Source organism: Bos indicus, unplaced genomic scaffold (genome assembly GCF_029378745.1).
Source record: "Bos indicus isolate NIAB-ARS_2022 breed Sahiwal x Tharparkar unplaced genomic scaffold, NIAB-ARS_B.indTharparkar_mat_pri_1.0 scaffold_46, whole genome shotgun sequence".
NCBI classification, from domain to species: Eukaryota; Metazoa; Chordata; class Mammalia; order Artiodactyla; family Bovidae; genus Bos; species Bos indicus.
Window position 1 is genome coordinate 155,164 of NW_027223715.1, and position 27,658 is coordinate 182,821.

The 27,658-nt window shown below is 45.5% G+C and overlaps 1 protein-coding gene across 1 annotated transcript in view; it reads left to right on the forward strand.

The window, feature by feature from the left end:
- Positions 1 to 11,590: 11,590 nt before the first annotated feature.
- The window catches only part of LOC139181975 (GTPase IMAP family member 8-like), a 77,516-nt gene continuing 61,448 nt past the window's right edge, over positions 11,591 to 27,658 (forward strand). Inside the window, 4 exon segments of the mRNA XM_070785460.1 lie at positions 11,591 to 11,664; positions 16,479 to 17,127; positions 19,757 to 19,829; positions 22,799 to 23,269. Of these exon segments, the coding sequence (XP_070641561.1) occupies positions 11,591 to 11,664; positions 16,479 to 17,127; positions 19,757 to 19,829; positions 22,799 to 23,269 (1,267 nt within the window).

The window sequence follows — 27,658 nt, forward strand, 5'->3', positions numbered from 1 at the left end:
ATAGTACAGAGAACTATATTCAGTATCCTGTGATAAACCATAATGCAAAAGAACACATTAAAGAATGTGTATAAACATATAACTGAAACACTTTGCTGTACAGCAGAAATTAGCACAAAATTGTAAATCATCTATATGTCAATAAAAAGATTGATAATATATAGCTATTATTAGGAAAACTTGAATACTTATTGGATATTTGATAGTATGGAATTAGTAACTAGGTACTGTGCTTGCACAATGAAAGAACACTAATGTTTAGAGATACACAGGGAATGAAATGCTCTCTGAAATTTGCTTCAAGACCTTCTGGGGCATGGGTGTGAGAAGGTGCAGCTAGAGATGAAGCAGTATTGACTGTGTGTTGATGATTTGAAGCTGGGTAAGGGGACTGGGGGTCATTACAGCCTTCTGTCTACCATTGTCATGTATTAGAAGATTTCTGTAATAACAAGTTGAAGTATCGTTGAGCCCAATCCTTCAAGCCCTTAGAATGTTCCCTTCTTAATACTTCTGAAAAAGCAGAAGTGTTGGGGTGGGGAGGAAATGGTTGAGGCTGATTTAAAGTCTTAGTTTTGAGCCCTTTCCTTTTGTCCAAAAGATGAGGATGGGGAGGAGTCCAGAGGATGCCCTCTTAAGGGGTGATGCCATGTAACGGGTCTCTTCAAGATGAGGAAAGATGATCTAGTTATTAAATAGGTAATTGAACCAAATTACTTCGTGGTCGGATCGACTTAAGGATACATTAACTGGAAAATTTGAAAACTTTCCCAAATGCTACTAAGGAAATAAAATTGCCTCAAAGACAATCAGCTAGTTGAGTATGAATCAATTTTTGACCTCGAGAATGGCAGTCCTAATCTGGAATGCCTTGAGGGTTTTTGTTGTTGTTGTTGAACTGAATGTGTTTAAAAGGAAAACTGACATAAAGCACTTCTGAGAGAATCCTAGGTCTTTGGTGTGATTATGATCACAGAGGAGTGTGATCCCTTGGGGTGGAGGTGGGGTGCAATGCCTGTGAAATACCAAGAGAGCTGGTGGGGGATGCTGAGCCCCTGCCTGGATTTCAGAGGCTGATGCTCAGCTGTAACAGAGTTCTTTGAGTGAATGGCTGCTCTTTTGAATTTTTGGAAGTCATTTCCGTGTTTGCTTGAACTTAGAAAAATTCTAAGGAACGCTAGAAATGACTAGGGAGTGCATCGAGAAATGCAGTGTTAATTCAGCTTCTAGTAGAGACAGGTTCTAGGCTCCACACTCTGGATCTTCTTTGTGGATGAGGTGGGATGGGCAGTGGGATGCCATGGGACTGCTGTTTGCATTGCTGGTGCTTCCGCTGACTTTTCAGTGACCGCCACATAGAAATGGCTGAGGTTGGAAGAGCGTGGGTCTCGGGATTAAAACTGGGTTAGAATCCCAGCTCTGCCACTTCCAGGTGTGATCTTGGGTGAACTGGCTCCTAACAGGAATTTTCTGTTTCTCTGCCCAAAGAAAGGCATGAGTGCCTGTTGGGGAGTGTCTTCCTATTTTTTTGTTATTTCCTAACTTTAAAAAACAATTGAGGTAAAATTGATTTATAGTGTTAGTCTCAAGAGTATAGCACAATAATTCAGTTATATATATATATATATATATATGTGTGTGTGTGTGTGTGTGTGTGTGTGTGCACTCGAGCGCTAATTTGATTCAGTCATGTCCGACTCTTTGTGACCCCATGGTCTGTAGCCCACCAGGCTCCTCTGTCCATGGGATTCCCCAGGTAAGAATACTGGAGTGGGTTGCCATGCTCTCCACCAGGGCATCTTCCCGACCCAGGGACTGAACCCAAGTCTCTCATGTCTCCTGCACTGGCAGGCGGATTCTTTATTACTAGTGTCACCTGGGAAGCTCTCTCTATATATTCCTTTTCAAATTCTTTTCCCTTATGGGTTATTACACAATATTGGGTTGAGTTCCCTGTGCTATACATTAGGTCTTGTTGGTTATCTATTTTATACATAGTAGTGCGTATATGTTAATCCCAAACTCCTAATTTATCCCTCCCCCCGTTACCCTTTGGTAACCGTAAGCTTGTTCTCTATGCTGTGGGTCTGTGTTTTGTGAATAAGTTCGTCTGTGTCATTTTCCCAGGCTTCACCCCTAAACGATAGCAGGTGGTATTTGCCTTTCCCTGTCTGGCTTACTTCACTTAGTGTGATGAGTCCCCCTCTTTCCAAAGCGCTTCCTTCAATGTCCATTTCGGGGCTGCACCCCTGAGTCCTTGTCCCAGTGTGGGACAGGTACCACCCCACCCTGGCCGCCTGCACCCCACCTGGCAGGTGGAGGCGATGCATGGCGGGGAGAGTCGGGGGGACCCTTGAGCAGGGAGGGCCATGGCTGGCCCTGGGGATCTGCACCTGAGCAGGGGTGTGGAAATGCAGTGATCAGCGGGTCGGGATTTCCAGGACTTCTAAAAGGCCCCTGATAAACCCTCCAGAACTTCCACTCAGGCTGGAAGAATAAAACGAGCAGTTTCTGTTTCTCTAATTTGAGGAGTTTGAGAAATGGCAGCCAAACTTTCTTCATTTCTGCCGTGAACAGGATGGAGGTGAGTTTTCCTTGCCTGAAACCTTTCTGCTAGTGCCAGCTGTTAGTGCCCCCCTCGCATGGGGTGTTAGTGCTGAGTCTCAGGTGTCCCCGCCTCATCTTTCCCTTCGAGATGCTGCAGATCCGGTGAGGCCCAAACCCTCCTTTCTGTGGGGAATCACTCTGAGACCAGATGAGATCTGAAGAGGTCTGGGAGTTGTGGTGGGCACAGTGCCATCCAGAAACTGGGGAGCCGAGGGGGACTAATTGGGCTGGAGAGACCCCACTCCCAGGGGTCTCAGGCCTCACCTGGAACAGGCGCATCTCAGGAGAAGGCAACATACTAGACATTTGGGGGAGGCGATGGAAGCTCACATGTGCAGAGCTGCAGGAAGAGGCCAGACACCTGCTCCTATGTTGCCACCTGGGACCCTGTAGGTTTTTCCTTCACCTCCCCAGGCAACCTTCCACTTTCCAGAAGCAAGATAATAGAACGTGCTTCCTATTTGTACTGATGCAGAATGTGATTTCTAGGTGGGTTATTTCTAGAAGAGTCACCAACATCTTCTGATGAAAGACTAATTCCAGGTGCTCTGTGGGGCCCTGCAGAAGCCTCTGGAACACTGCATGCCTGGGCTGTCTTATAATTCATTAGGCTTCTGGGACGCATCTCATCAAAGACAGGAGACACTGTGACTGGGAGTCAGGGGACCTGAGTGTCATATCTTTGCGGTAGCTTTATGTTTTTAAATAGAAGGGTGACTTCTTAGTTTTTAAGTTTTTCCTAGCTTTATTGAAATATTATTGACATATAATATATGTAAGTTTAATGTGTATGATTGAGCTTCCTAGGTGAGTCAGTGGTTAAGAATCTGCCTGCCAGTGGAGGAGACGCAGTTCCCCTCCCTGGATCGGGAAGATTCCCCTCGGGAAGGGAACGGAAACGCACTCCAGGATTCTTGCCTGGAAAATGCCAGGGACAGAGGAGCCTGTGAGCTACAGTCCACGGGGTCACGAAGAGTCGGACACGACTGAGTGACTAAACACACAACAAAGGTGTACACTGAGATGATTTGATCTTTGTATATACTGCAACATGCTTGCCGCAGTGAGGTTAGTTAACACCTCTCTCCCTCACCTTTTTGTGTGTGTGGCAGTAACATTTGTGATCAAATCTCTTAAGGACTCCCAAGTATATAATGGGATTAACCTCCTTCTCTGCTTCTCAGAAAGTGCTGACTCAGTCCCGGGCACAAAAGAAGGTCTTGTGGGAATCTCAAGGCCACCATCGGCAAGCTAGGCTTCTGGGGACATTTTTGTTTAGCTCAGATGTTCTTAGGAGTGTTGAATTGTTCTTCATTATCTATCAGTATTTATCTAAAATGCTCTGGAAGGTGGGCCATGGCTGGGCTGTGGTTTGTCTGAGCCTGGGACCTGGCCCTTAGCCCCCGAAGCCGGAACACCTGCAGCTGAGATGTAAGAAGCAAGCGGCCTCCGAGGCCCCTCCTGGCTTCCTACTTGTGTTCTGGCCTTGCTGTTGCTCTCGGTGCCCCCGAGTGGCCTCTGTGCTTGTGCTTAGTCGCTCAGTCGTGTCTGATTCTGTGATCCCATGGACTGAAGCCCACTGGGCTCCTCTGTCCATGGGGATTCTCCAGGCAAGAACGCTGGACTGGGTTGCCATTTCCTTCTTCAGGGGATCTTCCCAACCCAGGGATCAAACCCAGGTTTCCCACATGGCAGGCAGATTCTTTACCGACTCAGTCACAAGGGGAGCCCAAGAAGACTGGAGTGAGTAGCCTATCCCTTCTCCAGGGAATCTTCTTGACCCAGGAATCGAACCAGGGTCTCCTGCACTGCAGGTGGATTCTTTACCAGCTGAGCGACCAGGGAAGCATGTGGCCTTAGAGCAGGATTTTTTAATAATTAATAACGTTGCCTTTATCTGCTTATTAAAAATCCTGCTCTTGCCTCCCTGCCAGCCAGCAGCCCGGGCAGCAGGGACAGATGTTCTTTTGATAAAATCCTGCAGGTGTGATGATAACACCTGCGGATGGAGCAGCTGCCTTCGGCATTCATCATCACATCTCCTTTCCAGCAAGGGGATTACAGCACCTCGAGATGCCCGAGTCTAGACAACTACATCAGTAATACATGCCGCAAGAAAGAAAGTGAAGTGAAGTCACTCAGTCCTGTCCGACCCTTTGCGACCCCATGGAACGTAGCCTACCAGGCTCCTCCGTCCATGGGATTTTCCCGGCAAGAGTACCAGAGTGGGTTGCCATTTCCTTCTCCAAATATATGCTGCAAGGGGGAGAGAAATTAGATGGTTGCTGGAGGACAAAGTGGGTTGAGAAAATATTCTTTTTTAAAGATGGGAGAAGAGAAGGTTGGAGGGGGTTGATGGGGGTGAGGGGAGTGAATGGACTACAACACAGAGAGATGATGCCCTCTCAGAGTCCACTGAGAATGGTGATCTGGCTGTAGAGACAGGGCAGGTTCTTGTGTCTCCTCTGGGGCCATCTGCGTTGCAGACGGAGGCATGGTTGATGGAGAGTTGGGAGACTCGGGCCACCTTTTGCCTAGCTCATTCATGTTCTCCTCTACCTGAGGGCTTCAGACTTATCTCTTCCTGACTCTTGACCTCCCTTTCCTTGGATCATTTATTTGAGAAAACTTTTAATTACAAATTCTTTCTCTGCCTCTTTGAGATGTAACTCTTTTTAAAAGCCTCCTGCCAGTTTTACAACCCAGAACTGTCTTTCTCAAGGCCATGGGAGCTGTCTACCCCTTTGAAATGTAGCCACCTATCTCTCTTCTGCCCAGGAGGGTCAAGCCTGGCTTTGATGGGCTCCAGTGAGCAAACACACACGGCCTCATCACAGTGACAGGCTTCCCCAACATCCACCAGTACTTTTCCAGCAGCTCACCCCGGCCCTGAACATCCTTCCTAGTGTTTGAGTGGTTGAGTTCGGTCTTAGTCCCTGTTATCAGAGCCTTGAATAGTCTTCCTGGCCTGGTTGCCTTTGTCTGCTGCAGTGGTTGCTATTGTTGTTGTTTTTATTCTTAATTGGAGGATGATTACTTTACAATATTGTGTTGGTTACTGCCATACGTCAACATGAATCAGCCATAGGTATACATATGTTCCCTCCCCCTTGAATCTCCTGCCCACCACCCATCCCACCCCACACCTCTAGGTGGTCACAGAGCACTGGATTTGAGCTCCCTGCAACATACAGGAGATTCTCACTGGCTATCTATTTTGCATATGGTAATCATGGTTGTTGTCTTAACTTATCTTATTTACTTAGAGTTGACTTACAGTGTGGCGTGTGCTAAGTCACGTCAGTCATGTCCAACTCTTTGCGACCCCATGGACTGCAGCCCACCAGGCTCCTCTGTCCTTGGGTATTCTCCAGGCAAGAATACTGGAGTGGGTTTCCATGCCCTCCTCCATGTATCTATATCTATGTATTCTTTTCCAGATGGTGGTTTATTGCAGGATATTGAATATAGTTCCCTGTATTATACAGTAGGACCTTGTTGTTTATCTATTTCTATATACAAGAGATTGCATCTGCCAAGCCCAAACTCCCAACCCTTCCCTCTCTGCTTGGCAAACATAAGCCTGTTCTCTGTGAGTCTGTTTTACAGGTAAATTCATTTGTGTCATATTTTAGGTACCACATATAAGTGATAGCACATTGTATTTGGCGTTCTCATTCTGACCTACCTCATTTAGTACGAAATCTTGAAGTCCATCCATATTGCTGCAGATACCATTATTTCTTTCTTTTTTATGGCTGAGTACTATTCCATCGTATATACCTATACATCACATCTTCTCTAGTCAGTCATCTGACGATGGACATTTAGATTGCTTCCACATCTTGGCCATTGTAAATAGGGCTGCTGTGAACACAGGGCTATGGATCTTTTTGAATTACAGTTTTGTCTGGACATATACCCAGGTGTGGGATTGCTGGATCCTATGGCAACTCTAGTTCTAGTTTTTTGAAGATCCTCTATACTGTTTCCACAGTGGCTGCTGCAGTTGGTTTTGACGCCTCCCCTGGGGTTTGGTTTCTGTTGCCCTCTGCTGTGGAGGCTACAAGGACAGATCCTCGTCTTCCAGGATGACCTCATGCCCACGGGGAAAAGCATGCCTCAGAGGTCCAGGTTTTTGCTTTGACCTGGTAGTTCCTTATTGCCTTCTTGCTTCTTGGATGTTTTTGAGAAGATTTAAGCATCTTTATCCTGTTTAGTTTTAGTTATTTTCAGTGGGAGGTTGGTGTGAATAATGTGGTAAATAGGGAACAGTCATTACCTTTTGGATGTCTCTGCCTGCCCTGACTCTAGAGCCTTAACCTCAGTGTCCACAAGCTCATCTCCCCAGAAAACCCCAGCCTCTCATAGCCTGAGCTCCACAAAGGCCACTAGAAAGTGTGTGATCCCAGCCATCCCACAGCTGGTCAGCCTTTATATAAAATGAGAATATACCTCTTCTTCAAGTTAAGTGTTTATAAATAGGCATGTTATTTCCTAATAATAAATATTGTAGCAAACAAGGACTCTGTTTGAGTAAGACATTTAATTTCATCCCCAAACCGTCAAAATATACAAATTTAGTTACAAGACACTTTTACTGCCATCTGCCAAAATTGTAGTAAACACACATGTCCTGTCTTTGAAAGAAAACAACATATAATTTTTTTTTCTGAAATAAGAAATGTCTATGTTGTAAGTAGCATTCCCTTTGATCTGGCAACTCGAACACTTGTAACAGCCATGCTGAATGAGTCTTTTTTATTCTTGTGCCATTTCTAGCTCCTAAATCTGTTCCTTTCTCCATCGTCCATTTTCCTGTCACTGTTTTAGTTCGGGTCTTTATTCCTAGCTTGGACTATTGTAGTAGCCTCTCACTGGTCCTGCAGCCTGACCCTGTTCCCTCCATGGGCTCAAGCTGCTCTCCTTACTCTGCCTGCCCGTCGCATTGACCACTCTCCTGCCTGAAAGTCCTTTCCGGGGAAATTTCCAGATGCCTTTCAAGACTGTGGCTGGGCTGGAGTGCCCCTATGTAGTCTCCTCCTCCTCAGTGCATGCTGCTCCCCTCATTCTAGTACCTGCTGCAGGAAATGGCTGGTTTACAGGTTGGTTGATGAGTTTTTTTTCCCACTTGTTTTTTTCCTCCATCTTGCAGGGTTGACAGGCTTCCTCTTTGCTTCCATGGCCCCCTGAACACACCTCTATAGCAGCATCTACACATATTTTGTATCCACACATTTAGTCTCTTTTCCCTCATTTGATTGAGCTCCTTGAATCAGAGACGCATCTGCAGAGTCTTTGAACCTCTGTGTCTGACACTGTGCTTGGTCCTGGTAGCTTCTTCCTTTCTCGCAAAACATGTGCCTTCCTGGCTTATCCTGTTTCTGGAAGTCCAGCCCCTCTTCCTCCCCCTGCCGGGGGGAGAGCCCTTGCAGAACCCCCCTCACTTCAGTTCAGTCGCCCAGTCGTGTCCAACTCTTTGAGACCTCATGGACTGCAGCACGCCAGGCTTCCCTGTCCATTACCAACTTCTGGAGCTTGCTCAAACTCACGTCCATCCAGTCAGTGATGCCACCCAGCCATCTCATCCTCTGTCCTCCCCGTCTCCTCCTGCCTTCAGGGGAGTGGTTTTGCTGCCCTTGTCATTACCCTCAAGGCCACTAGGGGGCAGAGAAGTCCCATCCTTCCCTGGATCAGGGCCCAACCAGAACAGCTGCCTTCCCTGAAGAGAGGTCCATTCTCCAGGAGCCAATGTGTTGAAGATCATTTTGCAAACTGGTCGACTCAGCAAATAACCAACTTGCTAAATCATGGATGAGTTATCTGAAGCTTTGATATTCCTCAGAGTGCTTCCCACAGCTTCTATTTCATCTAAAAAGGAGGGAGTTTTTCTTGATCTCAGTTCATCGTCTTCTCAATTTTGGGGACATGAGATCCCATGAGGCCTGTGACCCTGCCATGACCTGACCTCCACTGCCGGCAGTGACACAGCTGGGATGTTGACTGACCAAGTGGCAGGCTTCTACCTGATGATTTTTAATGAGTCTATTTTATGTGAAATGACCCAGTGCCCCAGGCAGGATGAAGAGAGTCTTCTTGGAGGAGGGTCCTCCTTACTAAGGAGTGGTATTGGAGAAGATTCTTGAGAGTCCCTTGGCCAGCAAGGAGATCAAACCAGTCAATCCTAAAGGAAATCAACCCTGAATATTCATTGGAAGGACTTACGCTGAAGTTGAAGCTCCAATACTTTGGTCACCTGATACAAAGAGCTGACTCATTGGAAAAGATTCTGATACTGGGAAAGATTGAGGGCAGGAGAAGGAGGCGACAGAGGAGGAGATGGTTAAATGGCATCACCGATTCAATTGAGGATGTGAGTTTGAACAAACTCAGGGAGATGGTGAAGGACAGGGAGGCCTGGTGTGCTGCAGTCCATGGGATCACAAAGAGTTGTACACGACTGAGTGACAGAACAGCAACAAGCAGGATAGGTGATGGGCGAGCCTTTGTCAGTTTCCCCTCCAAGGTGTGTCCCTCTTGGTGGCAGACTGAACTTGAAGACCAGCCCAGAGGGGAGGGGGACCCCACGGGGACAGAGCAGCCCCTCAAACCCAGTGCAGTTCCCACTGCTCCTCCTTCCATGGGTTGGTCCCTGGAGGCTCAACCCACCTCAGACATTTCAAGGACTGCAGCCTGGTGTAGCAATGCGAGCTCAAGGGCCTCTGCACAGTGACTGAAAGTCCTCTCCCTGGAAGGACATTAAGCTAAGCGGAAAAAGTCAGTCACAGAGGACAAACACCGTCAGATTCCAGTCTCAGGAAGTATCCAAAGTTGTCCAAAATCATAGACGCATAAAATAGAAGGTGGTTACCAGGGGTTGGAGGAGGGGCATTTGCATTGAATGGGCCTGGGCTTCAGGTATTCGGATGGAAAAGTTCTGGAACTCTACACAACGTGGAGAAGACACGTGATGCTGCTGAGCTGTACACTTAAAAATGGTCAAGATAGTGGATTCAGTGCTACACAGTTTGAGGTGGGGTTTTTTTTTTTTTTTAACCACAATAAAATAAAATAAAGTCTTCCTCTGCGTTCGACCTCCTCCTCTAGTAAGAAGCTTTGAACACTTATGGCTCAGGGAAAAGGGTTTTGTTTTATGAACTCTAGGAAAGCATCGGAGGTCTAGCATTTCAAATGTTTGACTAGCTCCGGGCAAAGAACTTGACTTCCTCCGGGAAGCAGCGCAGGTCCGAGGCCCCAGTTTCTCCGGGGATGGGATTCAAGGAGGGCCCTCACCTCGGAAGGCAGGAGAGCCGCTGTTACAGGAAGCCGGGAGCGCTCCTGCAGGGCCGACGGAGGGCAGGGACACGGTGGGAGAAGGTAAGCTGTGTTTGCGGGTTTCCATCCGGATCCACAGGAAAGCTGCGGGCGGGGTCCTGCGGGCCCTCCCCACCGCTGGCCCGCTGCCCCCAGAGGCACCCCGTCCTGGGCCCTGGGCACAGCCAGCTTTCTCCTCCGAAGGCCCTTTCAGAAGCTCGGCTGAGGCTCAGCGCCTCGGCCCCGCGGGGGCCCCCGCCTGTGGGCGCGCCGAGCTGGGTGGGCGCCGTCCCTCCCCGACTCCGACCGCCCTGACCCTGACGTTCTCACCCTGCTGATGCGGCGTAGCTTACTGAACTTCCCCTCCCACCGCCCTCGAAATCTATTTCTAGAAACCTCTTCCTCTTCCGAATTGCTCCTGACTCTGCCCTTCTCTCCTCGCGCGGCTCCTCCATCCCCTGAGCGGACCGAGCGGCCTCCTCACCCAGCGCAGCGGCAGGCGGGACCCGGCGGCGCTGAGGCTGAGAGACCAGGGGACCGAGGTGCGTGTGCTGCGGGGTGCCTGGGCACGGGGCGGGGGGCGGGGATGGGGCAGGGGAAGGCGGCTGACCCCCAGGGCGGGACACGGCCACCTGGAGGGCTTGCTTTCAGGGGCTCTGGGATGTCTCTCCCGCTCCAGCCTGCGGCGCCGGGGTTTTCGGGGAGGGGGCACCCAGAGGTTCCCGCCGTCCCAGGAGTCATGCCCGAGGGCAGCCTTCCCAGGAAGGGGCAGGTCTGGGAGGGGCTGCTCTCCCCACCTATGAAGGCCTGGAAGAAAAACAAGGGGCGCGATCCGCTCCTCGAATCCCCTAATTTCATGACTGTGACACAGAGTACTATACCCCCACCCCCGCCCTTGGGAATTCAGCGATAGCTGCCTGCCTCCTTGAGAAGCAGGGGGCAGGGAACCTGGCCATTTGGACACTGATTTTCCACATTCACTTTCCTGTTATTTCTCAGTTCATTTCAGTTCAGTCGCTCAGTCTTGTCCAACTCTGCGACCCCATGGACTGCAGCACGCCAAGCCTCCCTGTCCATCACCAACTCCCAGAGTCTACTCAAACTCACGTCCCTTGAGTCGGTGATGCCATCCAACGATCTCATATTCTGTTGTCCCCTTTTCCTCTCACCCTCAATCTTTCTCAGCATCAGGGTCTTTTCCAATGAGTCAGTTCTTTCAATCAGGTGGCCAAGGCTCATTTGGAGCTTCAGCTTCAGCATCAGTCTTTCCAGTGATCATTCAGGACTGATTTCCTTTAGGATGGGCTGGTTGGATATCCTTGAGGTCAAAGGGATTCTCAAGAGTCTTCTCCAACACCACAGTTCAAAAGCTCAAAAAAAAAAAAAAAAAAAGTTCAAAAGATATTTCCCAGCCCTTGCACAATTAAGATTCCATTAACTGTGCATTGAAAGTGGTCAGTGTTTGGTCAGAAAGACAAAATACTTTCAGATTTTATCTAAATTTAAGCCTCCTAGGCTGTCGCATGTGAACTCTTTTCCTTCCTCCTGCTGGGCTGGGACTGAGATCTCTCCAAGAAGGGCTCCAGAAGCTTCTCTGACCACCTTTTTCAGTACGCGTGGACTGCCCTTGATATGGGAGGAAGCTTTGGTTGGATGAATGCCTGAAGCCATGTTCCCCTTTGGGCTATATCCTGAGAAGAAGGTGGAGGCTGCCTCAGAATGTCAGCAGGAGTTCTGGAGAAAGTCTGTTTGTCTGTCCTTTTCTCTCTGTTGCTCTCTTGGAGTCTCCAGAGTGGTCTGGCAGATGATGAGAAAATGTGAGTTATCAAGGAGAGAGTGGGAGTGGGTTGGTTCCCTTTTGTCCTTAAAAGGATTTTCTGTACCCTTGGGAGAAAATGGTACAGGTTGGACAATTGTATGTATGTATGTGTGTGTGTGTATATATATATATATATATATATATATATTCACACACAGAGGGAGAAAGAATAAGTTCTGATTGAATATGGCATCATTGGCTGGAAGGGGTCTAATAAACACTCATCCATTTCATCATGATGAGGAACCATATGAAACAATGATGTGTACTTGGGAAATAAATTCCTTTTTTCTTTGGCCTGCTGAAGGTCTCTGCTTCCTCAAGCTTATTTACTCACTAATCTTTTAAAAAATTTAATGTGCAAAAATATACCACTTCTTCACTTGATCAGGAAACAATGTAAAGTCACTTCTCTTTTATTATTCAAAGTTATTCAAATTATTACTCTTTTGTTATTTATTATTCAAAGGGACATCACTTCAGTCTCCCTTTCCACTTCTAGAAACAATTTTTCTTCCTTTCCTCACATCTGTCACTCTCACCATTTGTTGCACACCATTCATTGAGCATGTACTATATGCCAGACATAATATTAGGACTCAGGGACATAGAACAAGACAGGCATGGTCTCTGCTTATAGAGTTTCATGCTAAGGGCAGCAAAGAGAAAATGAAAAAAGTAAACACAATAAATAACACTAGATAGAAGCAGTGTTATGATGGCAATAAGGAGAGTCAGGATATGGGGAATTATGGTGAGGATGTCTTTGTACAGGGGTGTGTCTGGGTCAGAAGAGGCTCTTAGAAGGGTCCCAACAGTGACTGGGCTTCTCTCCTTGCCGTAACCTTGGAGGTGCATGTTTTGAGCTGAGATGGGCTTTGCCTCTTGCATCATGTGGAGATCCAGCAGATGCCTGTAGGGAGGAGCCAAGGCCTCCATCCATGGCCCTGATGAACTTCTCCTCAGCTCAGCCCTATATTTCCTCTAAGGGTGAAGCTTCTTGAGGGCAGGTCTATGTCCTTCCTTTGCTGCCTTCTCTGATTCCTTCCTCACAGTCCACCAATACTCTTCTCATAAGAGGCGGGAACTTTCAAAATAGCTGCACAGAATAAGGGCTTTTCTCCTTCACTTTCTTCAGCTGTGGTTCTTTGTCCTTCAAGTCAGTAACCATCTGCTCAGTCATAGCGAGTATTTATTGAATGTCTTCTTGACGTTGTAGATATGTTAGTGAATGAAACAGAACAATTTCCTTCTAGTAATGGGGAGACAAAACAAGAAAGTGATAAGCAAGTGAATGCACCTTTCATTGAAAATGGGTACTGTGTAGAAAAATAAAGCAGGGCAGGGGATGGGGTGTGTTTGTGGGGTGTGGGGGGAGAGTAACTTTTAAATATAGGATGACTGAAAAAGGCCTCTTGAACCACAGAAACAGGTCTGGTGGAGACCTAAAGGAAGTGAACCTGCCTGGCATAAGTCTGGGGGGAGAATGTTCTAGCTCAGGTAAGCCACCAGCATGAAGCCCCAAGGTCACATATTTGAGGACTATCAGGGAGGCAGACAAAGCAAGGTGGAAACAGGTGGTGGATGAGGCCAGATCAGGCAGGGTCTTGTTCAGTTCAGTCACTCAGTCGTGTCCGACTCTTTGCGACCCCATGGACTACAGCACGCCAGGCCTCCCTGCACATCACCAGCTCCCAGAGCTTGCTCAGACTCATGTCCATTGAGTTGGTGATGCCACTGTGAAGGCTTTACCTGTTCTTTGAATGGGTAGAAGGCCAATGGGGGACTTGGGGCGGATGAGTGATACCGTCTGTCTCTGAGTGTAGAAGGATGACAGATTCTAGGAGAAGGGTAGAAGCAGGAAGTTAAGTTATTGAAGTCCAGTTCAATCTGGAAAAACCAGGAGGGGCTTGACACAGAGGTGACATGCTGCTGCTACTGCTGCTGTGTCGCTTCAGTCCTGTCCGACTCTGTGCGACCACATAGATGGCAGCCCACCAGGCTCCCCCATCCCTGGGTTCTCCAGGCAAGAACACTGGAGTGGGTTGCCATTTCGTGGTGTAAAATGGAGGGTTTCCAGGCAGACAGGAGGTGGGGGTGCATACTAGGGGACTGGAACTAAGGGAGCAGATGTGAGGTGGGGTCCCCGATTGTGAAAGGCACCTATGATTACAGGCCACACATTCCTTCCAAGCCCACAGGAGACATTTACAAAAATTTTATTCGGCCAAAAAGTAAACCTCTACCAGTGACAGCTATTTCATACAGATGTTGTTCTCTGACCATAGAGCAATAAAATTCAAAAATAAATGAAAAGATAGTCTCCCAATGTATTTTTTAATAATCGCTTTTTAAAATTTATGGGTTGGAAAGAAATCACAGTTGAAATTAGAACATATTTAAAACTGACCAACAAAAAGCAGCAGCATTGGGATGTCAGTTCTTCTCAACCAAAGCTGTGAATTCAATGCAATAATGTTCAGCATTTCATCAGGAAAGTGACAACTGATTGAAAAGTTCTAGAGAAGATGAAAAAGCTAAGAGTAGCAAGAAAATTTTGAACACGTGCAAGGGGTTAGGACTTGCTCGATCAGAAAAGTAGGACTTATTTTAAAATTATACTAATGGAGTCATATTGATTTTGGTGATTAAGGCTTTCTGGTTCACAAATGGACCAAATCCAGGGGACACAACAGAGAACCTTGGGGCACACTTGGACAGTAGGGTCCCTGGTACCTGACAGAATCATCTGGGAAGGATGGACTACTGGAGAAATGGATGAGGAAGCTTGGTTCTTTCTGTGGATTCTGAATCAGTTAGGAACTAAAGATGACTCCCACCCGGGCTTCTCAAATGTGAAGGTTCACGGGAATCACCTGGAATTTGTGAAACTACAGGTGCTGATGCAGGGGACTGGGGTGGGGCCCAGGACTCTGGGTTTCTAACAGGGACCCAGTTGTTGGCAATATTGCTAGTCTGTGAATCCCATTTTGAGTAGCAGCAGCTTAACTTGTAAGACTATTGATTGTTTATTTAACCAAGGGGTCCAGAGGGTGTTCCAGCAGCTCAGTGACATCATCAGGGACCCTCTTTATCCTTCTGCTCTGCCAGCTTTAGCTTGGTGATAAACGTTGACTTCTCGTCCCTCCTATTTGTTGCCCCATTGCCCACAATATCTGCTGTGATTTCCTGCAATCACATTAAAATTTCATGCAAGAAGGGGCAAGGGGTGACAACAGGAGCTCTCGACTTGAGTCTGCCCTTACCATCAGGAAAACAATAGCATTTCCAGAAGCCCCAAGCAAGTATTCCCTAAGCTCTCACCAGGGAGAAGGGGGTCCCATGGACACCCTTAGCTGGAAGGGAAGTTGGGAGAGAGAATGTATTAGTTTCCTACTGTTGCTGTTACAAATTGACACAAACTTAATTGCTCAAAACCCAAAGATTTATTATTTGACAGTTCTGGAGGTCACATGTCCTAAAATCAAGGTGCTGGGCAGGGCTGTGATCCTGAGAATCTGTTTTCTTGCTTTTTCAAGCTTGGCTCATGACCTCTTCCTCCATCTTTAAAGTCAACAATGTAGCATTTTCGAGCCTCTCAGTCTCTGATCTCTGCTTCTGTTCACCCATCTCTTCTCACTCTTGAACCTCTCATAACGTGATTATATTGGACCCACCTCAGTGACCCTCATAGCTAAGTCGGTAAATAAGATGCCTGCAATGCAGGAGACCCAGGTTTGATTCCTGGGTTGGGAAGATCCCCTGGAGAAGGAAATGGCAACCCACTCCAGTATTCTTGCCTGGAGAAACCCATGGACAGAGGAGCCTGGCGGGCTACAGTCCACGGGCTTGCCAAGAGTTGGACACAACCTAGCGACTAAACTACCACCACCATGGTGACCCAAGGATATCTCCCCATCACAAGGTCCTTAGTTATACTGGCTAAGCCCTGAACCAGGTAAAGTAATGCACTTGGTCACAAATTCCAGGGATTAATTAGCACATGGCCATCTGTGTCCCCCCTGTATCTCAGTGAGTGTGTAGATTTCCTCCAGCATGTAGAGTTGGTGATGTGTATTGAGAAGGGGTTGGTGTTTGTTTAGGCAATCAACAATATTTTGACATTTTTACCAATATGGATTTATTTTTTAATTTATTTTCTTTCTGCTTTTTTTTTTTTGGTGTTGGGAGTACAGAAGAATTTCATTTTCTCCTTCATCATTTTTAAGGTTTTCCCAAATTTTACAACAAACACTTATAACTTAATAAACCCCACTCCTCCCAGTCTGATTTTCAAAAAGGAAACTAGAGGGTGGTAAAATACCCAGCTCTGAATTGAGGTCTAGCTAGCAAGAACATGGGTTTGTTTTAGAGACAAGAGCACAGAGAAGAATCTGGGAAACAGGATTCCTTGTCCCCGTCTAGTCTGAGTCTAGGACTTCAGTTATCCAAATCCTCAGAGAAAAGAGTCAGAAAGAGAAGGTACTTTCATGCTGTTCCTCTATTCATTCTGTGAGTTGATTACTGAAAGTGAAAGTGGCTCAGTCGTCCGACTCTTTGCAACCCCATGGACTGTAGTCCATGGAATTCTCCAGGCCAGAATACTGGAGTGAGTAGCCTTCCCCTTTTCTAGGGGATCTTCCCAACCCAGGAATCAAACCCAGGTCTCCCGCATTGCAGGCAGATTCTTTCCCAGCTGAGCTTTGATTACTGATGTGTTTCTTTTTTGTCCCAACAGAAGCACTCGAAGCCCAAGTCAGGAGAGCGAGTCAGAGCAGGGCTCCTCCACAATGGAAGTGAGGCTTCTTCTCTTAGGGAAGCGTGGCGCAGGGAAAAGTGCCACAGGAAACAGCATTCTGGGCAAAGCCGTGTTCAAGTCCAGGTTCAGTGAGCAGCCGGTGACTAGAAGCTGCCAGAGAGAGAGTGGGATCACGCAGGGGAGGGAGGTTGTGGTCATCGACACCCCCGACCTTTTCTCTTCAATAGATGACATTGCTTTTGTGGATAACATTAAGTGCTGCTTGGAGCTCTCGGCTCCCAGCCTCCATGCTCTGCTTCTGGTAGTTTCCCTTGGCAACTATACGGTGGAGGACAGACAAACAGCCGAGCACATCCAGAAGGTGTTTGAAGAGAAAGCCAGAAGGCACACCATTATCGTCTTCACTCGAAAGGATGAAGATGGCTCGCTGGAGGACTATGTTAAGAACAACACATCTCTTCGGGACTTGGTTCAGTGCTTTGGTGGTCAATACTGCGCTTTCAACAACAAGGCAAGTAAGGATGAGAATGATGCCCAGGTGAAGGAGCTCCTCGGCAAGGTCAAGTATTTGGTGGAAAACAACGGACCATATGCGGTGAACTTAAGGGATGAAGACCGTAGCCTCCAGGTGAGAATTCTTGTTAAGGTCTCCAAGGATCTCTGTTGTTAAAGCTGGTGAGATAAAGACACAAATAAGTGAAATGTTGCATAGGATTTTTTTTTTTTTTTTTTAAGGACACGGCAACCCACTCCAGTATTCTTGCCTGGGAAATCCCATGGACAGAGGAGCCTGGCAGGGCTCCATGGGGTCATGAAAATGTTGGGCACGACTTATCCACTAAACAACGACAGCAATAAGGGGATATTTATCCATAAACTGGAAAGATGAGGCTACTTTACTTGCAAATTAATAGATACATTTAAGTCCTTTTCTGACTTTACCCTTCATAGTACTGGACACACAAATGACTCATTAGACCCTCTCTTCCCTTGGCTTCAGTAAAACCACACTCTCCTTGTTTTCTTCTCCTCTCTTGCTACCGAAGAGTTTGCTGAGTCCACCTCTACGGTCTCTAACAGCTGACATCTTCAGGGCTTGATTCAAGCCCTTCCTCCACTCTTGACACTTTTTTCTCCCTCAGGTGATTCTGCATTTTTACAGCTTTGAGCTTTAGCTATGGCTAATAGTTTCCAAATTAATCCCTTCAGTCTAGGTCCTTCCTCTGAGTTCTGATTCCTTTATCCATCCAATTGCTATTTGATGTTGCTCTCGTAGTGTATCTCAAAATTAACATGTCCAGAATTTTGTTTTTCCCTCTGAAATCTGTACAACTTCAGTTCTCTTCTCAATGACTGTCTTGCTCACCATGCTTTTCAAACCTAAGCGCAGATGTCAGCTTTGAAACCACTGCCAGCTGGCATCTGGCTTCCAGGGTGTCATCGTCTTGTGTGACTGAGGCACCTGGAAGCCACCTGCTTCTCTCTGTCACCATGACTACCATCTGATCCAGGTCAGCCTCTGCTCCTGCCTGTTCAGTTCAGTCGCTCAGTCATGTCTGACTCTGTGACCCCATGGACTGCAGCACGCCAGGCCTCCCTGTCCAATACCAACTCCCAGAGTTTACTCAAACTCGTGTCCATCGAGTCAGTCATGCCATCCAACCATCTCATCCTTTGTCATCCCCTTCTCCTCCTACCTTCAATCTTTCCCAGCATCAGGGTCTTTTCAAATGAGTCAGTTCTTCACATCAGGTGGCCAAAATATTGGAGTTTCAGCTTCAGCATCAGTCCTTCCAATGAATATCCAGGACTGATTTCCTTTAGGATGGACTGGTTGGTTCTCCTTGCTCTCCAAGGGACTCTCAAGAGTCTTCTTGCCTGTACTATTTTACAATTACTCTTTTCCCCCCTTATTCATTCTTGTGCCTTACCCTTCCTGCACCCATCCATTTCACACAAATAGGTGGAGTGCTATTTTAGTTGATTTTAAGACTTTTGATTTCATGCCAATTTAAGAAACATTTTATTTATTTATTTTTTGCTGTGCTGGGTCTTCATTGTCGCCCCTGGGCTTTTTCTAGTTGGAACAAGTAGGGGCTACTCTAGTTGCAGTGCACGGGCATCTCATTTCAGTGGCTTCTCTTTTTGTGGATCATGGGTTCTAGATTATTCGGGCTTCAATAGCTTTGGGACTTGGACTCTAGAGCCCAGGCTCAGTAATTGTGGCACCTGGGCTTAGTTGCCCTGCAGCGTATGGAATCTTCCTGAACTAGGGATTAAGCCCATGTCCTTTGCATTTTCAGGCAGATTATTAACCACTGGACCACTAGGGAAGTTTCATGATTTCATGCCAGTTTAACTGTGGGGAGTGAGGCTTCTCCAGGCAGTTGAAGGGGATGTTAATTATGTGTTTGGCTGTCCATCCTTCATTGTCTCCAGTTGCCTGTCTGGATGGGGAAGGATCCAAATTGTGCTCGGTCTCACGTTAGAAGCGTCATCTCTCTCCTGAAGACCTTGGAGATAACATGGGAAGCTTGATTTCCAATCTCCTCCCTTCCCTGTCCTTCAAAGGCACTGCACAAGCCTCACTTGACTGGTTTCTTCTTCCAGGGAGTCCAGAAGCTCTCCTTAAGCTTCTGGATTTTCTCCAGGAATAGCAAGGACCCTGGGAGACTTTGGAAAGAATTACTGTTACTAGTGGAAATAGTATGGGCTTCCCTGATGGCTCATAGGGGGGACTGTGGGAAAGTAAATTTAGAAAGTGCTTTAGGAACAATCCCTGGGTGAGATGGCATTTAAGCCCCACAAATCCACCTAGACATGGAAGTAATCCAGATGTCCATCAAAAGATGAATGGATAAAGAAGCTGTGGTACATATATACAATGGAATATTATTCAGCCATAGAAAGGAACACCTTTGAATCAGTTTTAATGAGGTGGATGAACCTAGAATACAGGTAGATGAACCTAGATACAGAGTGAAGTAAGTCAGAAAGAGATAAACAAAGAGAAACCCAACCTTCTTACTTCTGGGAAGCCTATTGCAGCAGTAGCAACAGTGGGGTCCCAAGATCAGTTTCATCATGGATGAAACTACACAGGCCAGCAGGGACCATGACCGTGACCATGACTGATTTGCCCACATTCTAATCATCAAATTACTCTGAATTATATACTTGCGTCTCCATTCCTTTACATTGTGAAAAACAGATTTTAGATCTGTGTGCCTCATTTCCCCTTTTCGTTTTCTTTCTAGGATTCTGTGAATGAAGACACATCTCAGCATAGTATGAATGAAGACACATCTCAGAGGAAGGACCATCCACATGGTAAGATAATCCTTAAAAACTGTTAAGCTCATATCTGTATTCTTTTGAATGCATCATGCATCAAAATAAAGTGGAAAATTATCTAGATAAGTTAGAACAAAAACTCATCCTGTAATAATGAGCAATGTTGAGCATCTTTTCATGTGTCTATTAGCTATCTGTATGTCTTCTTTGGAGAAATGCAAGCTTAGGTCTTCTGTCCACTTTTTGATTTGGTTGTTTGTTTTTCTGGTATTGAGTTGCAGCACTATTTGCAATAGCTAGGACATGGAAGCAATCTAGATGTCCATCAACAGATGAATGGATAAAGAAGTTGTGATACATATATACAATGGAATATTACTCAGCCATGGAAAGGAACACATTTGAGTCTGTTTTAATGAGGTGGATGAACCTACAATATAGGTAGATGAATCTAGAATACAAAATGAAGTAAGTCAAAATGAGAAAAACAATTATTGTTTATTAATGCATATATATGGAATCTAGAAAGATGGTGCTGATGAACCTATTTGCAGAGCAGCAATGGACACACAGACACAGAGAACAGACCTGTGAACATGGTGGGGGTGGGGAGGAAAGGGTGGGACGAATGGAGAGATTGTAGCATGGAAACATATACATTGCCCTATGTAAGATAGATAGCTAGTGGGAATTTGCTGCATGACTCAGGGAATTCAAACCGGGGCTCAGCGGCAATCTAGAGGGGTGGGATGGGGTGGGAGGTTCAAGAGGGAAGGGCCGTATATATATACCTATGGCTGATTCATGTTGATGTACGGCAGAAATCAACACAATATTGTAAAGCAATTATCCTCCATTTAAAAATAAATATTTTTTTGGAAAAAGCTGGAAAAAAATAATGCATCCTGGAGCCCTAGCTGAGGCTGGGGCCCACAGTTTGTCCCGAGGGAGTCTCAAACATTTGTGAGTAAGTGCAGCACCAGCAGAGGCTCTGGACATGGCACAGGTGCCCCCAGCCTTCTTGCAAATGTTTCAGAGCTGGGCTTGCCTCTTGCAGCTTCTTTCCTGCCTCAGCCTCTTCTTCCAGCCTGGCATCCCAATGTTGGACTCCTGCTGGAAGCAGAAATAAATCCACATGTATGCCTGCTCAGTGGTGCCTGACTCTTTGCAACCCCATGGGCTGTAGCCCTCCAGGCTCCTCTGTCCATGGGATTCTCCAGGCAAGAATATTAGAGTGGGTTGCCATGCCCTCCTGCAGGGGATCTTCCCAACTCAGGTCTCCCACATTGCGGGCAGACTCTTTACTCTCTTGAGTCACCAGGGACTAAACTATTTATTTGTGGCTGTGCTGGGTCTTTGTTACTGCCAGGGCTTTTCTCTAGTTTCGGGGAATGATTGGGGCTACTCTCTTGTTGTGGTGGGCTCAGTAGTTTTCGGCTCCTGGGCTCTAGAGCACAAGCTCAGTAATCGTGGCATGCGGGATCTTCCCAGATCAAGGATTGAACCCATGTCTCCTGCATTGACAGGCAGACTCTTTACCACTGAGCCTCTAGGGAAGCCCATATTTTACTAAATTTACGTGCCTTTCCATGATTGTACCGTAAGTAAGTAAGTGTTAGTCACTCAGTCGTGTCTGACCCTGTGACCCCATGGACTGTAGCCCACAGGCTTCTCTGTCCATGGGATTCTCCAGGCAAGAATACTGGAGTGGGTTACCAATCCCTTCTCCAGGGGATCTTCCTGACTCAGGGATCAAACCTGGGTCTCCTGCATCACAGGCAGATTCTTTACCATCTGAGCCACCTGGAAGTCCTGATGTGGTCTCTAATTCTCTCCTGACTCTTCTCCAGTCTCTTCAACTGAATGGTGAACATCTTGAGGAAAAAAGTTGACCTTTTCCAGTCTCTTGTCTTCCCTGCAGTGTATCTGTTGCCCAGGGCTTAGCACTTAGTGCTGGTGATGAGACAGTAAAGAACCAAGAGAGTGGATAAAGAGGTCAAGATGGGGGAAAGGTAGAGGCAAAGGGAGTGAAGGAGAGGAGAGGGGAGGAAGAAGAGAAGAGTAGAACCAACGATCCAGGACTGTCTCTTGGCTCTTTACTCTTCCCTCTGTTGGAGAAGGGGGGCCATTTTAACTGGACAAGGACAGGGAACCTGGGTGCTCCCGAGGGTCATGCCCTACATGGCCCTAAGTGGGTTTCATTGATCCAGCCACAGTACCCTACCCACAGCTTAAGCAGAAGTCCCCATCTACTCAGTGCTACAAGTCCTTTTGACCTGAACTGAGATTCTTCCAGCCTAGTTCTACTCATCCCATTCTCTTCTGCTTCAAAGATCCTCATTTGGAAAGAACATCAGACCAAAAGGAGCATATCTGTTCGGTGTGCCCTTTCACATTCTTAATGGAGATCCTAAAAGCACAGGCATGTGCGAAAGTCAGAGGGGCTGTGTAGAGGAAGCCTACTTGAAACAGGCTTTGGAAAGTGGATAGAGTTTAGATGACTGAGCAGAACGCTCCAGAGGGTACACTGGCAACTTGAAGGAAGGATGTAGAACTGAGCATCTACTTGTGAGGGGACCAAGGGGTGTGGTCTTGATGGAGATGAAGGGCTCACACCTCTAGATGTGGAATGGGGATGTGAGACCAGATTGTAGAGGTACGTGGTAACCACACTCTCTCAGGGTATGAGAGAGGGACTTAAGATATATATATATATATATATATCCTGTAAGTATAACCATGAGATTGTGGGTTCAGGATAAATAATTAAATAATTTCTCCTGGAGAGAAGAGCATGAGATAGGCTTCTTTCTCTCTTTGTTTTGAGGTGGATATTAGTAACTTGGTAAAAATTCACAATTGAGAACTATGAGGCCTGAACGGAAGAGTGAGATCGCAGTACAAGTGCAAAGTCATAAGGAAAACCCCAATAAAATGTATTGTAAGAGCTCTGTGCATCTCTGATCTCATTTATAGGGTAATGTCTCCTGCTTTCCTTTCAACAGAGCCCCTGCGCATTATCCTCGTGGGGAAGAGCGGGACTGGGAAGAGTGCCAGTGGGAACACCATCCTCGGGAGCTCGGAGTTCCACTCTCAGCTGAAAGCACAGCCAGTCACCACAAGCTGTCAGGAAGGCAGGAGGACGTGGAACGGGCAGGATGTTGTGGTTGTGGACACTCCACCACTCTTTCAGGAGTCCAGAGCTGAAGGGGACCTATCCCAGCCTAAGAAGGCAGACAAGGACTGTAGGTCCTACTATAAAGAAGGGAGTACAGTTCTGGTTATGGTGTTACAGCTGGGACGGATCACTACAGAGGACAAAAAGGCAGTGGGGGAGCTAGAGCGCATCTTTGGAGCAGAAGTTATGAAATACATGATCGTGCTGTTCACCAGGAAGGAAGACCTAGAGACTGGGAACATTGATGATTATGTCAATAACACAAATAACAAGCATCTTAAGAGCATAATTGAAAAATGTAAGGGGAGATATTGTGCTTTTAATAACAAAGAAACTGGCCAAGCCAGGGAACGCCAGGCAGAAGAGCTTTTGACAATGGCCAGTAAAGTGATAAAGTGTGGTGGACAGGATAAACATCACCGTAAATTTGATATAGGCAAAATAAGAAAAACATTCAGGAAAAGCCATACAAATTGCTAAATAATTTAAAGGAAAGGCTCTAGGAAAATGTAATGTCTGGGGTCTCTTTAAGTTGAAGATACCCTCAGGCTACAAGCATGAGGAAGGCATGGCAGGGGGATGGGAAGAGGGACCACAACTTTGAGAGCTTGAGAGATGAATGCATCTCAGCTTGTGATGCTTCAGCTCTTTGTAGGTAAATAAATAGTCAGAGGGGGCATGTAGTAGGGGATAATAAAGGAGAAAGAAGAAATAAGGTAGGGGAATCTGGGAAAAGGCTTCAGATATTAGGCTGATATTAAGGATCAGAGTCAAGTCACAAGAATCACTTCACCTGTGTAGGTAGACTGGAGTCAGGACAGACACTGGGACTAAGGCCAAGGCAAGCCTGGGGTCAGAATTCAGATAGTCACATGAGAACCAGGGGATTCAGCTACATGAGAGTAAGACAATTTCCTGCTAACTCCTGGGCATGGCAGAACAGAGAAGTTGGACTCCTGTGAGCCTCTCTGTTGCTGGGCACTGCTTGCCAGGTTCTCCCAGCTCCCCAGCTCCCCCAGGGGAGCTCTCAGGACCTTCTTTTCCTCATGTGGTTACTCCTTACTCCTTTCCTTGTTCCAAGCTGGAGTGGAAAGTGGGACCCAGTCTACCCTCCTTTGCTCTCCCTGAGGAAATGGACATAAATCTGTGAAGTATCAAAAGATTTTATTGCTAATCATTCATGGTGAAACAGAGTAGAACAAACATTAGAAGCATGGTAAAATTGCTAATTAGATAATCTTGCAAAATTTAAACTTCTAAGTAAAATTCTAGATTTCCTCTAGAATTTTCAGAAAAAGTTACTGAAAACTCCTTTGCATTTCTTTCTCTCTTTGTCTCCCTTTCTCTTTCTTTCCACCCCCATCCCATCCCCTGAGGCTTTTGCATGCATGCTCAGTCATGTCCAACTCTTTATGACCCCATGTACTATAGCCCACGTGGACAGGCTCCTCTGTCCATGGGATTTTCCAGGCAAGAATACTGGAGTGGGTTGCCATTTCTTCCTACAAGGGATCTTCCCAACCCAGAGAATGAACCGAAGTCTCCTGTGTCTCCTGCATTGGCAGATGGATTCTTTACCAGTGAGCTAACTGAGAATCCCCTCCCCAAGGCTTAGGAACTCAAATAATAATGGCTTAAACACATTAAGGATTTATTGTGTATCTTATGTTGAGAAATCCAGGAGTAAGCAGTTTGGGGCCAATGTAGCACTGACATTCCAGTGTCTTTCTGCCTTTCTGCCGCTAATCATCGGCATGGGTGTCTCCATACTAAAGGTTGCTTCTTGGTTCCTACTCACAGCTAGGCAGATTATGTTGAGAGCTACGTATTGTGGGTGATAAATGAGAACTATGAAATCTCCCAGTTAGGTGTAAGCTCAGACGTTTCCAATACTAACCACTTTATATATATTTTGAGGACATGATCTATGTCATCTGCTTTTTTAAAATTTCAAAATATCGGGTTATCTTAAGATTAACCCATTTATAAGAGCATGGACTGTCATCATTAATTTTGTACTCTGTATAACCCTTAATAAATTCTGGAAGGTGTGTGTAAATGTATTCAGTTGAGTGAAATAATAAAGATGAAATTTATTATGAATTCATGTCCTCCTCATGATTCCTATTTTTCTGACTTGGGGGAAGATCATGCTTCCATAGAGAGGAAATGATGTTTAGATACCTTGACTCTGATGAAGTTTTTGCATCTTTGATGCATGAAGATCTTTAAACTGGGTGACAGTCACTTTACTAGCCTCTGTCAACTCAAGAATCTTCTACTCTGAGCATTTCACAACAGCGAGGACAAACAAAAGTAACTGGTATTAGAGGCAGGTACATAGGAGGAATAAAGTCTAGAAGCCATTCTGTGACTCTTGCCACAGCTTCCCTTTGGCTTAAATGTGGGAACAAATCCCAAGGTGCTACCCGTGATTGAGCAGGTGACATCGGGGGCCTGCATGAGGTGGGTAATGTGTGGGCTGAGCAACATGATGTACATTGCCAGAGGAGAGGAGAAAGAGGCATGAAGAATATTTGAAGAAATAATGGCTGCAAGCTTCCAAAATTTGATGAAAAACATTAATCTATACTTTGAGGAAACTCAATGAACTTCATGTAGGATGATAAATTCAAAGAGACTCATATCCACTATAATTAAATTACAAAAGACAAAGACAAAGAAAGAATCTTGAAGGCAGCAAGAAAGCAGTGACATTGTATTCAAGGAATCCTCAACAAGATTAACAGCTAACTTCTCATCAGAAACCATAGAAGCCAGTGGTCCATAGGATGGCACATTCAAAGTACTGAAAGAAAAGACTGTCAACCCCACAGTATTTATCCAGCAAAACTGTTCTTCAAAAATTAAGATTTAAAATATCCCCAGATAGAAGTGGAAAGAATTTATTGACTTCAGAACTACTCTTCAAGATAAGATCCTGAGAAAAAAGAACAAAGCTGGAAGTATCATGTTCCCTGACTTCAGATTATACTACAAAGCTTTAGTAACCAAAACAGTATGGTACAGGCACGAAAACAGATACATGAAAATGAACTCAAAATGGATTAAGTATCTAAATGTAGGACTGGAAACCACAAAAATTCTAGAAGAAAACATAGTTAGAACACTCTGACATGTCTTAGTAATATCTTTTTGGATCTATCTCCTCAGGCAAGGATAACAGATGCAAAAATAAACAAATGGGACCTAATTAAGTTTAAAAGCATTTGCACAGCTAAGGAACAATCAACAAAACAAAAAAGCAATATACTAAATGGGAAAAGATATTTGTAAATGATGTGGTTGATAAGGGGTTATTACCCAAAATATATAAAGAACTCACACAACTTAATATGAAAAAAACACAACCAAACCATCTGATTAAAAAATGGGTTGAATTCTTATTGACAGGAATATATGGAAATCAAATAGCACATTCCTCAATAACCAATGGGCCAAAGAGGAAATCACAAGGAAATTTAGAAAATATTTTGAGATGAATGAAAATGAAGACATACCAGAACTTATGAGATGCAGTTAACACAAGGATGCTTAGAGGGAAATATAAAGCTGTAAATGCCTTTATTAAAAAATTAATAATATAATCTTCCACCTTAAGAAATAAGAGAAAGAAGAGCCACTAAACATAAAGCAAGTGGAAGAAAGAAAACAATAAAGCTCAGAGTAGAAATAAATGAAACAGGCAATAGAAAAGCAATAAAGAAAATGAATGAAACTACAACTTGGTCCTTTGGAAAAAAAATCAACAAAAATTTTGTGGCTAGTCTGACCAAGAAATAGAAGGCTAAAATTACTAAAATTAGAAATGAAAGAGAATACAGTGCTATTGACCTTACAGAAATAAAAAGGATATAAGCAAAAACAAAGACAACTGTATGCTGACGTATTAGAAAATGGGTGAAATGGACAAATTCCTAGAAAGACACAAGCTACTGAATGTGACTCAAATTGAAATAAAATCTTGAGATATCTATAACCTGCACATAAGAGATTAAATTAGCAATTAAAATAACTACCCCCAAAGGAAAACCAGGTGGTTTCACTGATGAATTCCACTAAACATTTAAAGGGAGAATTAACACCAACACTTTTTTCCAGTAGTCAGGTATGGATGTAAGAGTTGGATTATAAAGAAAGCTGAGTGCCTAAGAATTGATGCTTTTGAACTGTAGTATTGGAGAAGATTCTTGAGAGTCCTTTGGACTGCAAGAAGATTCAACCAGTCAATCCAAAAGGAAATCAGTTCTGAATATTCATTGGAAGGACTGATGCTGAAGCTGAAACTCCAATACCTAGGCCACCTGATGCAAAGAACTGACTCCTTGGAAAAGACCCTGGTGCTGGGAAAGATTGAAGGCAGGAGGAGAAGGGGACGACAGAGGATGAGATGGTTGGATAGCATCACTGACTCGATGGACATGAGTTTGAGAAAGATTTGGGAGTTGATGATGGACAGGGAGGCCTGGCGTGCTGCAGTCCTTGAGGTTACAGAGTCAGACATGAGTGAGCGACTGAACTAACTGAACGCTAATAGTTCTCAAACAAAAAGTGAGAGGAGAAAGTACTTCACAACTTTTGTATGAGCTCTGTATTATCCAGACAGAGATATTACAAGAAAAGGAAACTACAGACTAATAACCTTATGAATATAGACATAAAACCC